The following is a 13,338-nucleotide window of genomic DNA, read 5'->3' on the forward strand; positions in this document are numbered from 1 at the left end:
CTGTTTGTAATTTGATGCTCATTATTAAAATATTTATCAAAGTGCATAAAGCGCTTGGAATAAAAATTGTTCTTTAGGTTCGCCGGAGAATGATCTCGTTTATCTATGTGTATTCTGTTCATAAACTGCGTGTGTTCTCTGGTTGCTTTATCTGTTTTGCCAGACAAATCATAATAATGATTTGTTCGGCAAAATCATCAATCATAATAATGGCAATACAAGAAATAACTATTATTGTCCAATTAATTACACTCTAGTGTCTAGTACAGTGGTTATGATAGTAGTGGTTCTCCTGTATCCCTCGTCATTCGTTTGGAGAGGTTTTGGTCCGAATTCCTTCTTGACGGAAGTAATTTTTTATGTGGCTTAGTTGGTCGGCCACTGTGTGAAAAAACAATGCATAGTTTATTGCAAGGCTTTTCACGAAAACTCTGGGTTTTCATCCAGCAAAGCAGGCAAACCGACTATAGAATACACAATGCACAGACAATTATACCAATGCTTTATGCCATTAGCTGCCTTGGTGCTGCTGTAATTTTAATGACCAACCGGTCATTTAAATTACAGCAGCACCAAGTCAGCTAAGGCATTCCATTAATCAAAAAAAAAAAAAAAAAAAGCTTGTTTTATACAGTAAATTACTATAACCGTTCATATAATCACAAAAAGATATTGTCGCTGGGATGTGTATTCACAGATCTGATACGGATCCAGTCTTCTCTTTTTGTTCTATCGATTTGAATCGGCAGATCCATGAAAACATAAAAAAAATGCATTAAAAAGTGCTGTCTTCGCTATTGCCTGTTTACGTTCTCTGTTTCCAACTGAATCTCCACTTAATCCTCACATGCTCTCTGTAGGGCGTCCTCATTTGATTTCTGTAGTCATTTTAGCTTGGAAACCAGTCCAGTCCGTACATTTATGGTGTTATTTTCTGTTTTGCTGTGCCTATTTAGTAGCCCAGAAACGGTTACTAAGAATCAACTAATATCAACTTTTGATGGGAGACTCGACCATATTTACCCCCGTCAATGGACGCCGCGTGTCTAAAACTGTTCCACTTAAAAATTGTTAACACGCAATTTTGTAGAACTGGCCACTTGCCAAAATGACTTCCATCACATTATAGGCTGTGTCTCCCAACTCCGTTAATGGCCCCAAGTAGAATGGACGGTTGACACGTAAAGATTGCGGGGTTCGGTGGACTTCAGATCTGGTTTCGTGTAGAACTTACCAAGGAGATACCCATCTGCCACTAATGTGCAGTTAGCAGGAGAGAAAGAGAAAAATAAGGGAAAAAAATCAACTTCAGATTTCTCGTCGCTTGGTCGAACCTTAGAAGCGAGCGAAACACACATCTCTGCAAAGAATATAAGGAGAGCTTTCTAATTATGATAATTACTTCTGCGAGTTAATTAATTAGAAGAAAATCTTTTTGTTTTGGCTGAAGGATATCGTTGGACTCTTGAAAATGGCTTTGGAATGGAGTTTCTAGAAGTTTTCTAAGTGCTGTCGTAATTGGTGTCTAGGCTTTAACTTACAAATTTTAGTGGATAGCGAAAAATGTTTCCAAATAAAGAGACCAAGATGATCACCAGCGACCCCTGACGGTAGAAAACACACCTGTCCTTTTTTAGAGAAGAAAATTTCAAGCGAAGTTTTCCTTTTAATTCTGCATATTGAATGAGTATTTAACGAGAAAATAGATTCATGTCACGGATTTCAGATCGATAGATGTATGCGTGCATGTTGAGAGAAATTTTATGTTTTCTTTTATTATTTTTCATTTCATTTGTATTGCGGTATGATTAAAATTGTTTTGCTAGTTAAATCGGTTTAAGTGATTCCAGAAAGCATGGATTTTTATGTGTAATATTGATAAGTATAAATCAAGTCCCTGTCAGAATTTTTAATGATTGGATGCAAATAACAAATGCCGTCCATCTTCTCAAAAAACAGTTCTCAGTATTCATTTATCGTCTGTTACAGCTAACACCATTCAGGCTGCTTCCATATTTCCATGTTAACGTAGGACTGGTATAAATCCAGGTCGGTACTGGTTCATGTCATGGTGTTTCAAATTATTTGGATTTGAGCTGTAGTTGTGTTCAAAAGTTGTGTTTTTACCATAAAATCCAAAATATGAGGAACAATTATGTACTTAACGGAGATTTTTTAAAATATTTTGTGGACGAGTATTCTTACAAGCACCGTATTGACTTTCAAAATAAATATGACTGTATTTTAATGAATCGTGATCATGAATACCTAAAATTAAGCAGAGTCATGCATAATTCAGGCATTTAGTAGGAAGCATATTCACATCTAAGAGCCAAACACCTATCATATTGAACTCTTATACTGTTTTCAAGGCTGATAATAACACCGTTTGTTAATAAATCCCACTGTCTATAAGAGAAAGATCTTAGCACATGAAAGGTTCTGGGAGTAAGTCGATATGCCCGATATGTTTACGTAAAATATTCCATACCTGCTCAATCTTATTCATTCATCTCTGAACAGCTCCCATTTTATGTAACATTTGGATGGAATTTGTATAATAGCTAAGCCTAGTGTAGAAGACCATCATCGTCCATGAAAATTAATTCAGGACTGGTAGCATCTCCGGAACTTTAGCATAGGAATCATGGAACCTTGTCTCTATACCATTAAGCAGTCAATGCGCCTCCTTCAAAGGTTTGGAGATCTCCGGCTCCCCGGTACAAGAGAACACTACGATAACTGTCCATTTTCTTATCTAATCTTGAGCAGTGATAGCGTATAGCATCAGTGTCGACCGAATCTCTAGACTCTCTGTCTCTTGTTCACAGAGTTGGTGTTGTCTGCAATGCCAACTCTGTAAATGTTGTCATAACTCTATAACCAAGAGACCAAGGATGGTCTATCCTCTGAGGGATGAGAAGTATACAAATCATGAGCCGTCTCATTTTGCGTCCCCTTTCTTGAGGCCTTTGATATACAATTCGAAATTGAAACTGTTCTTCTTGTGATAGACTGAGAGCTCTAGAGACAATTGACTAGCTGGCATCTGCTTATAGCTTCCCACCGTTGTGAAGAGATAGCAGCGGTCATCTTAGGATGCTGTACTTCTTAGCCGACTTGAACCTGCCTTAGAGCTATCGTTCCTATCGTTTGATGGTGCCATAACCTGAAAATTACCATTTCTAACACGTTCAAGGTCTGGCCGCCTCATCTTGAGACTATCTCTTCATTACTCTGCCTATAGAAATTCGTTCGGGGTCTTCCAAACGTGTATATGCTTTCTACAGAAAAACAACAATCAGATACATTCTGTACAGAATGTATCTGATTGTAATCTAACGTTGTACAGAATGTGCTGTACAGCATTATAATTCAATAGTATATATATGTATTCTGCTCAATTTTATATATATGTATTCTGCTCAATTTTTTATATATGTATTCTGCTCAATTTTATATATATGTATTCTGCTCAATTTTTTATATATGTATTCTGCTCAATTTTATATATATGTACAAAATTTGTATTCTGGTCCATTCTGATCCGATGCATACTCTGGAGCTAAAATCATATTCTCACATAATATTCGGATTTATCATATTGACTTATACAAGATTCCAAATTTCATGTAAAAATGTATGCCTTTACTTAAAAAAATGCAAAAATAAATAAAATAAAATAAAATAAATGAATAAATAAAAATAACTAATAAAAACGAAAAATAGCACATGCGGTTGTGAGTTAACTTTTGATAATCACACACAAAATACATTTAATAGATTTTTAATGTTTAAAATCTTGCTTACTTATAACATTTAGTTTCATCGCCTGATTCTGAGTTCGTGCTCTTCTAAAGTCGACTCGACACCGATATTCGGAGGCGTCATCTTCTTTCACCGGGTTAATCTGAAGAAGTGCAAGCTGGTTTGTAAAATTGAAAAAAGCTCTAGATCCAAGGACTTTACTTGGTATATGTTTTGGGGACTGGAAACTCCCACTCCTTGCATCAACACTATAGATGGGATTTCCAGAGTCGCCTCGATACCACAACACCAAGGAAATGCTATCGTTCTCAATAGGTGGCGTTAGATTACAAGGCAGTGCCACTTTTCGACCAATGACAGCGTGATATTCTGGGTAATCTGGAAAATAAAAAACAAAAATTTTTCAATCCTTTTATATTCATATCACTGTTCAACGTTATAAATTTTTTCATATTTTATAAGTATATATGAAATTGAATCTGTTCATTTTAATAATATATTATCCTAACATACACAGTAATCAGGGTTTAGTTCCCTGTTTTGTATGTTCGCATGAGTAAAAATATTATAAACCACACTGCGCCTACATACACATACAATAACTGGTCAAAAAATTAGAAAGCTTTATCCATTATTTAGTAGGGTCACCTTTTTCTCGAATTACAGTCCGTACACGTTGTGGCATGGATTCTACACTGTGTGTGTGAGGGAGTCTAGCTCCAGATTTGAACACTCTTCCATAATTATATTGTGGTTGGTAGAGAACTACGAAGCCGAACTGCCCTTTCTAACCTATGCGAGACATTCTCTCTCAATTGAATTCAGATCTGAAGAATTAGGCTGCCAGGGTAGATGTTCGAAAACTTGAATGCTCCTCGAACCACTGATATACAATTCTTACACGGTGAATAGTTGCGTTACCATTTTGAAAGAATTCATCGCAATCCGGGTAAAAAGGAAGCATTTCAGGGTGAAGTTGGTTCGATATGACATAAAGGCATTCATTGGAGGTAACAACCTTTTAAAGGTATGAGCGGACCCACCCGTACCGACAGATTATGCCCCATAACATGATACCACACCTCTAGCCACTTAAATGATTGACACGAGATAGTCTGGATAATGCATGGCTTCATGAGGTTCACTTCGAGACTTATCAGACCAAATGTTTTTTTTTTTTTCACTGTTCCACATCCCAGTTTTGGCGTTGGCAGCACCATCTAGTCGAATCTTTCACTTTTTTTTTTTTTTTTTACAGAAGTGGATTTCGTAGAGGCAACACGACCACCAGATTCTTCAACTCCCGCCGCATAGTTCTGTCGGAAATGGTCTTTCTTTGCCTGAATTGAATTTTTCAGTCATTTTCTGCTGACTGGACGTTCTGTTCTGGCACATGTGCTTTAAATTCCTGCGGTCTGGTTCTTCAAGTACCAACTGTCTGCCACTTTTCATCCTTTTAGAGCTGCATTCTGCTCTCGTTTTCCACTCATTGTGTGCTTTTGAGATAGTTGCTTTGGACATACCAGTGATTTCCTTTGTTTTGTCAATTGGGTCTTTTGCTAAACATGTTCTAACAGTAAGACCTTTCTGAAAACGGAACGATCACCTTCCTTTCCTATGACCGGAACCACTAAGAAACCCAAGAAAGTGTACAATATTTATCTGATACCCAGGAACTTGTGATCATACTGTGTGATAAATTAAATTTGCATACCATACGTTTAATTATCAGTTGACATAAATTTCAAAAGGTTTCTAATTTTTCGTCCCCTGGTGTATGTATTTTGAATGAATATTATACATTAATATATATATTTTTGCATAATAATATATTAATTAAATTCGTCGAAATAATTTTATTATTTATAAATTAATATTTATTTATAATAGTTTATTTTCAGTTAATAGATGTCACTACGTAAACAGTTATTATTGTAATAGTTGTTTGTTTCATGATTCTATTGCATTAAATTGAAACATTTACAAAAATTCCATGTTACTGCGTGCTGTCGTACTGTTTGTATAAATAATTATTTGCCAAAGATAAAATAGCTTCGACAGTAGCTAGGGTATAATAATTATGTTTCTGGCTGAATAAAAATGGAAACATAAAGCTATTTCCTCGTTGGTTTTTCTTCTTTCGCTGTCTTGTACAGTTTGTAATTATGCCTTCACGGCATTCGAGTCGGCTGCAGCATATGGATAGCGCGCAGTGACGTAGTTACAACTGCGCCAGCTGGTGCCTCGTTCATTAGGCATTTCTCGAGATGAACTTTTCGAAGTAACAAATATAAATAGTACGAAATATGCAGGAAGTCGCTACAAATAGACGGATGAAGTGAACTGTTTGATGCAGTTTTTATAAATTGGGGACAGTACTGGGTAGCCATTTTTAACGTTAAGGATTTTTAAAACGTGTTTATTTTTCTTCCACGGTTACACAACAGACTTCCTTATTTCTTTTAATACTGTAGTTTTCTGTCTACGCATTTCCGAAGTAAATTTAAGAAAATATACAAATTTAATAATAAAATAATTTTATTTACCATTAGGAACAATGCTGTTGACTGTAAAAGTACAAGAGTGGGTAAGAGTATGTCGGTTGAGTATAGGGCGGATTCAGATATTTGCTATTTTACATATTTAGGTATACACTTCACTCAGTAGAGGGTGTTTACATGTCACTGTCCTCTGACTGTAATTTTCTTGTTGCAATATGACGTTTTAAACATCAAATCTCCCACGGGAATCTGCTTTTGGCATTTATATCTTGTTTACTTATAACATTGAACCTCCAAAATGAAAAATGTCTTCTCTGCCGGACAACATCATCCCCCCCCCCCCTCCTGCCTTCCAGTGCAAGTGTGCATCTCTCTTTTTCAACGTCTTTACAACTGGAATTGTGGTTGCAATCGTTGCCTTTCCACACCGTGTAGGAAACGCCTAGATTTGAATCGGTCAAGACAAGGGGAATTTTTATAGGTCTTTTTTATACAGAAGACGAGCTAGTCGATCTCGACCCGAGTGTTACTTGCCTTTTGTTTCCAGAAATTTTGGATTTTCATTCCATGAACAGAAAAATCGACCATAGAATACACACGGTTTGCAGACACGATGCATTGGTTCCTCGTGCCCTTAGTTGCCTCAGAACCTATTTTAGACAACCTCAAACAATCTTATGTGTAATTCCTGTAAAATAAAATATCAAGTTGTCAGATCAGAATGGTTCACAATCAGTTCGGTGCACTATTTGGTAATTACTGCGGTAAGCATAGCGGCTGTGACTACTATTCTTCTATACCCCTTGGAAAGAGTTTGGGTTCAATTCTTCTGAGGATTGGAAGAACTTTTATAACCGTGTTTTATACTTTGGGAAAGTTAGTCTTTCTCATGCAGGGGTTGCATAGTTTTACATCCTGGAAACCCGGGTTTTCTATTCCAAAAACACGCAAACCTATACAGAGAAAGTATGCTGACGCTTCATGGCCTTAGCAGCCCCACCATTCACCCTAAATAATCCAAACCAACCGGGGAAATAGCTCTTAGGACAATAATAATATTTCTCTTTTGGAAGTGGTGTTTATTTGAGAGCAGTGAAATACAGGGGTAACTCGTTGGAGCTGAATGAGACCCCAGAAACTGTGGTTTTTTCCGTCCAGAAAAACAGGCAAATCGACCAAATCACAGACAACACGCAATTTATAGAAAAAAATAAATATATGGATAGATATAATTATTTACGGGGGACCCTAATATCATAATTTGGAGCCGAATGAGGGAATGAAGACCATGTCGAAAAGACTTTTTTTTGCATGCCAGAACTGACATAAAATAACGTGATTTCCTTCAGTGTAACGCATTTAATCATTTTCATTCCGGCCTGCTGTTCACCTACCTTTCATTTTTACGAGGGAATTTTAAATTTTAATTTTAACTAATTCCCAATCTGAATTTACTAGTTACTAGTTGTAATGCGAAAAGAGCATTTGCCATTATGGCGAGAACAAAGAATGAACGTCATGCGTGGATGCAGAATTCTGAATTCAACGCACTTTGCTTAATGATGATTGAGAAAACTCTCCTGCAAAGAATCAGTTTAGATGATTTAATTATCGATTTTGCAGCTGTAAAGATTAGGAAGAAACCTATGCGATAATTACTAAATAAATAGTCTTTTGTCTGCTATTTTGTGTTTTATTTAAAGTAATGGTAATCATTACAGTTCGTGTTGTTTCAATGTGTGAATCACTAGCGATTCTGTGAGGGTTGTTTCAAAAAAGAAAATCTTTTAAATATTTCTAAATTACTAGCATGTAGGTCTGTCCCAACTTAAGCATACCCAAATGAACAGTAGTCTACTATGCGCGCATTTGGCATGGCAGTGGTACTCTACAGATATTTTTGCTTGCGTCATTATGGCTGACGCACGTCAAACAGTAAAATGCTCTCCAGTTTTTCTGCTATTAAAAAAAAAAGTTGTACAGAGCTTAGTCCACGTTTCAGGAAGCCCGCTGAGAGTCTGTGTTCCTCTATAGCATAGCTAGATGGCGGTTTAAGCAATTTAAATATGGATGCGGGCTAATAGCAAAAGAAGGTGCCTTAGGTGGACACATCTGTAAGAAATCTTGCTGATAACGACTCTTTGGGTATTATATAACGCTATTTATTGTAATCAGTATTAATATTAATGAAAGTTGCATTGATGGCTGCTGCAACACACTTAATGTAAATAAATAATAATATTTTAGGGCAGAAAGCCTCAAACTATAACATTAGTAGCGTATTTGTGTCATTACTAAATAGTGGAATTTTTTAGACAAACCGAAGTTTGTGCCTTGGCATCATCATTGTAACATCTCATATTGTGAAATCCTTCACAATGAGTTGTCCTTATATTTCATATATGTAACGAATAAAGTGAAGAAAAAGGATCGAGATTTAATCGATTCAAAATAAATAAGGATTCTTATCGTTTTCGCACCATAAACCATCACGACAACGGCAGATGACAAAAACTAAATGACAGTTATGAACAGATATAATATATTGCCGGACCATATAATGTGTATGTAGAAATTATTTAAATGCTTAGGTTTAAGGTCTGCTCTATAAGAATATGCTTAGGTTTAAGGTCTACTCTATAAGAATATGCTTAGGTTTAAGGTCTGCTCTATAAGAATACATCCCTGCTTTAAATAGAATATTTTCTGTACTTCGTAAATAAAACAAAGTTTGGTCTCTTCAAATAATGGGAGTCTTTCTCAGGAATTCCTACCACTCCATTTTTTTAAAAGTGATTCAGTAACTTTTTTGTAAGTCTTCTGATACTTGCATGTTAGAGGTACAGTACTGTAATAGTTGGAATCCTAGACCAGAGCAGCAAATCAAAAAAAAAAAAAAAGGTAAAATCAGTGATACGTAGTTGTTGAAAAACTTTATTATACAAAAATGGACTGGGAATCTACGGATAAATTCCAGAGTTCATACGAATTTCTACAAATTTCCAAAATATGGGCAGAAAAAGAATCATTATCAGAAGAGAAGATTTCTAAGTGTTTATGATACGTCACGCGAGTGAAATGAAATTATGCTTTCATTTACTCGTCACAGGAGTGAAATGAAATGAAAAAAACTGTCTTTAAAATGTGCAAAAGGCATTCTGCATTTCGAAACATTTAGAGCCGATTGCTTCTATTGATCATTTATATAAAAACATAAAAGCGCGATTAAGCTAAAGAAATTTCTAAAACACTAAAATTGTCTGCATGTGACAGAAACTCGACAACAGAGGTAACCTTAAATATTAAAATTAAATTATTAATATGTAATGGCCGAGGGCGGATCCTTGAAGAACTTCTTGTTAAAGAGAAAGTAATTAGATATAACAGTTGTAAAAAACAACTGTTATATCTAATTACTTTCTAAGTGTTTATTATCTCTATACTTCAATAGAAGTATAGAGATAATATTCCGGCAATTATTTCGCTTCAGCTTTAACTTAATACTATGAGTATTAATTTAAAAATAAAATACTATTCTTAATCTAAATATATTACTAACAATGCTGCCACTGCTGAGCAAACTCCAGACTATCTGGAACTGAAAGTAGAGTCAATTTTCATTCCCAGAAGATCTGGTCACTACATATAAGCAAACGTTCTCCTCCTTGTTAGAGAAGAGGAAGAAAATTACCATTGCAATATTTTGTTTGGGCGGTTAATTAGATCTCTCTTAATTTAGGCAAGTAATTATCTTTTAGAAACTTTCAGCATCCGACACGTTCTCATCAGAAAATCGACGTGGAGATAGGGGCTATCATAGATACATCATGGATTGAGTAAGATTAACTATTAGATCGTCAGAGTCGGGTAGCATTGTCAATCTTTCCAAATAAAGTTCAAGGGACCTTTTAGGAAGTAGTTCAGGCGAATATTGACTGTGTAATAATTTGGCAGCAGTTTGTAAGTTACAAAATTGTTTTTTCTATAACCGCTGAGTGTGAGTCACTAGAGTTAATCTCAGGAGCGCGCAAGAACGCCGTTCCGGTTTGTCATACGTATTGGTTAATGTCGTGCACATACTTGATTATTAAAAATAAGATATATTATTAACGAGCATTTCGTTTCATAAAATTTCACTTCGACCTCTGATTAGTCCGAATAATACAGACTGGTAGATTGTTGTTTCCTTCAATGTTTTCTTGTGTTCTCCCGCAAGGAAGAACACAAGGAAACACTGAACATATGCGCGCTATAATTCCAAAAACCCTACAGAAATCAACCAAGAGATGGTTGGAGCTTTGAATTTCTGAAGCCTCTTTAATATGTCTGAGGAAAGGTTTGTAGTGATATCTACACATAGTACACCTTGTTCAAGAAATCCTTCCAACTAATTTTGAAATTCGCATATCGTTTTCATCACCATATGGTGTGGAGTTACCGCAAATAGAATAATAGATATACTCTTTTCTGGAGAGTGAAGATGAAAGATACCATGATATGATTCAAAACTCCCAGAACCCATAATACAAGAAATGAATCAACGGGGATTATGGTTTCAGCAAGATGGAATTACTTGATACACACTGGAGATATAAACTGGCTTTTTCGATTACCAGATTTGTCACTGGTAAATTTATTTTTTAGGGAGTTAAAGGAAAGGATGTGCATCAATGCATCAAGCCACAGGCTTTAGTAGATTTGAAAGATAACAAAACGAAGACAAACTAAACTATACTATTATATTAGGGTCATCCGGAATATTAATTCAACTACCCGTGTGTATTTTGTCTGTAAACTGCGCGTGTGTTCTCTGGTCGATTTGCCTGATTTGCTGGACGAAAACCCGCCAGTTTTTTTTTTTTTTTTCGGGGGGAAACCTTGCTATCTACGACTGAGACAGACTAACTCAGCCAAGAAGTGAAAAAAAGCCCATAAAAGTTCCTCGTGTTATCGACGGGATTCGAACCCGAGCCTTTTCCACCCGGTGTGGGGAGGACGATGACGATACCGATACCAATGTGCTACTCGCGCAGACGCATAAGGGAAACAGAAATTAATACCTTAATGTGCGAAGTGGTCTGTGTAATGGAAAGTGCTATTCTTAGTTTGCCAATGTGTATGCTGGTTCGTTGAGAGCGTATGATCTCGGGGACGAACAGCCTCACTGGGCCACCGTTCTTCTCCAATTCCTCATTTATATAACTTAATGGCAGTGATTCCCCCCTTCATGACGTTCAGTACAGCTGACTCGCCCCTCCTTGAACGCCCTCGAATGTATAGCAACTCAAAGAGGATACTTACATAAATTCCATACTTAATTTTGTCTTTCTGTTTGTTTTTTATTAATCGCAAAAGCAACTAAAGCTCTGAGACGTTAGTATATTGTGTCTGTATATTGCGTATTCTGTGTTTTATGGTCGATTTGCCTGTTTGCTGGAAGAAAAATCAGTTTCCGGAGGAAATACCGAGCAACCCTCGCATGAGACCGACTAACGCAGCCACATTGTGAAAAAAAGCCCATGAAATTTCTTCGTATTATGGACAGGATTCGAAACCCAGACCTTTCCACCCGGCGATGTGAGTACTGTGATTATATCCACTGTGCTACTGCGAGGGATCCATATTTAATGGTTACAATAAATTTTTTTTCATTAATACTTTTAAAAATTTTTCAATAATAGCACGCTTCTTTTGGCTGATCCGGGTGCTTAAAAATGGAGTTCACAAGACTATTTTCGTATGAAAATTCATACGCAAAATAAACAAAATATGTAATTAAATTAAAACGGCGTTGATTAATTTAGAAATTAAGCAACTGGATAAAGCAACGATTAAAAAGTGGATATAATGTTATAATTACATTTTTATATGTAATTAATATAATTCATTATATTAATCACATATAAAATTTAATTACTGCATCTTTTCACCAAGTCTATGCCTAACCTCACACAGCCAAACATTAAGACGAAGATGGCGCCTTTTGTATTCCAAAAAAAAAAAAAAAAACCAACAAAAACAAAACACAGATTTCGTTTGCTACATTGAGGAGTTTGCACCACTTATACACTCATGATTCTAATAAACATTCATCACCATATCGAGCTTTATGTAATAGTCAAAATTTCGCCGGGTTTCACTTTTTCAGTCGACAAAAACTTTATAACAATGCACGGATTGTGCAACAGAACTTACCACAATCCTTTTAGATGACTAGCACTGATTAAACTTGCCTTGCCGTGCCTACTGCAGGGATTGCCCCAGCATACGATAATATCATAGCTGGCTCGCATCTGTTTTTTAATGTCTGTAATTAAAAAAAAATCCCATTCATGTCTACCTGCCCTTGTTGCTATAAAGAAAGAGGCAAGATACATCCTCAAGATGCAGTTATAGATGCAGTTATACCGTGAAAAATTCCAAGTCTGATTTTATAATGATAATCAATCTAATGTGGTAGCGATGCCCCTGCTGCGTTTATCAAATTAGAAAGTCCGAAATATTTCGCTTGGTGGATTATTTAAAGTTATGATCAGTTCCATTTTGTGTGTTGTTGCTCCCTACCCCTCCCACCCCCTTCTACAGTGGCGGCTTACAGCTGGAGTTATCTCTCTTCCCAATACTGCATTATAGGGAGTTGCACACTAGTTAAAAATTAGCGTGGTGTTTTTGACGTGGCAATTTATCACAGGGAACGTCAACCTGGTAGACAATTGCCCTAGATGGCGCTCGAAGAACTCACCGAGCCTATCGCTGATAGACCATGTGTTGAACTTGGAGGTCAATTACGGCGACACCCTTACAAACTTTAGCACTTGCTGTCTAATGATCCATAACTTCACAACTTCCAAATGCACTGTGCAGTCACTGACCCACTTTGTAAGGTACCGTACATCGACACGCGGTCATGTGATTGAGTCCCCAAGCTAGCGTCTTCGTCGGATGTCACGTGTTCTTAAGGGGAAGATGCGGATATCGATCGGTCGGACTATCCAAACAATCCACAGATAGTTGTGATTTCCTGTAGACCAAACGTCTTCCAGAGAAAATTCACAGTGTCGGAATTGCT

General features: G+C 36.4%; 1 protein-coding gene across 6 annotated transcripts in view; it reads right to left on the reverse strand.

The window, feature by feature from the left end:
* Nucleotides 1-13,338, reverse strand: part of LOC150086677 (synaptogenesis protein syg-2-like) — a 416,888-nt gene that overhangs the window by 263,308 nt on the left and 140,242 nt on the right. For all 6 annotated transcript variants that reach the window (XM_090372685.1, XM_090372684.1, XM_090372683.1 and 3 more), the window contains exon 2: nt 3,811-4,146. In XM_090372685.1, the coding sequence (XP_090228811.1) occupies nt 3,811-4,146 (336 nt within the window). The remainder of the gene's footprint in view (nt 1-3,810; nt 4,147-13,338) is intronic.

Source organism: Mastigoproctus giganteus, chromosome 4, assembly GCF_048544385.1.
Source record: "Mastigoproctus giganteus isolate SK-2022 chromosome 4, ASM4854438v1, whole genome shotgun sequence".
NCBI classification, from domain to species: Eukaryota; Metazoa; Arthropoda; class Arachnida; order Uropygi; family Thelyphonidae; genus Mastigoproctus; species Mastigoproctus giganteus.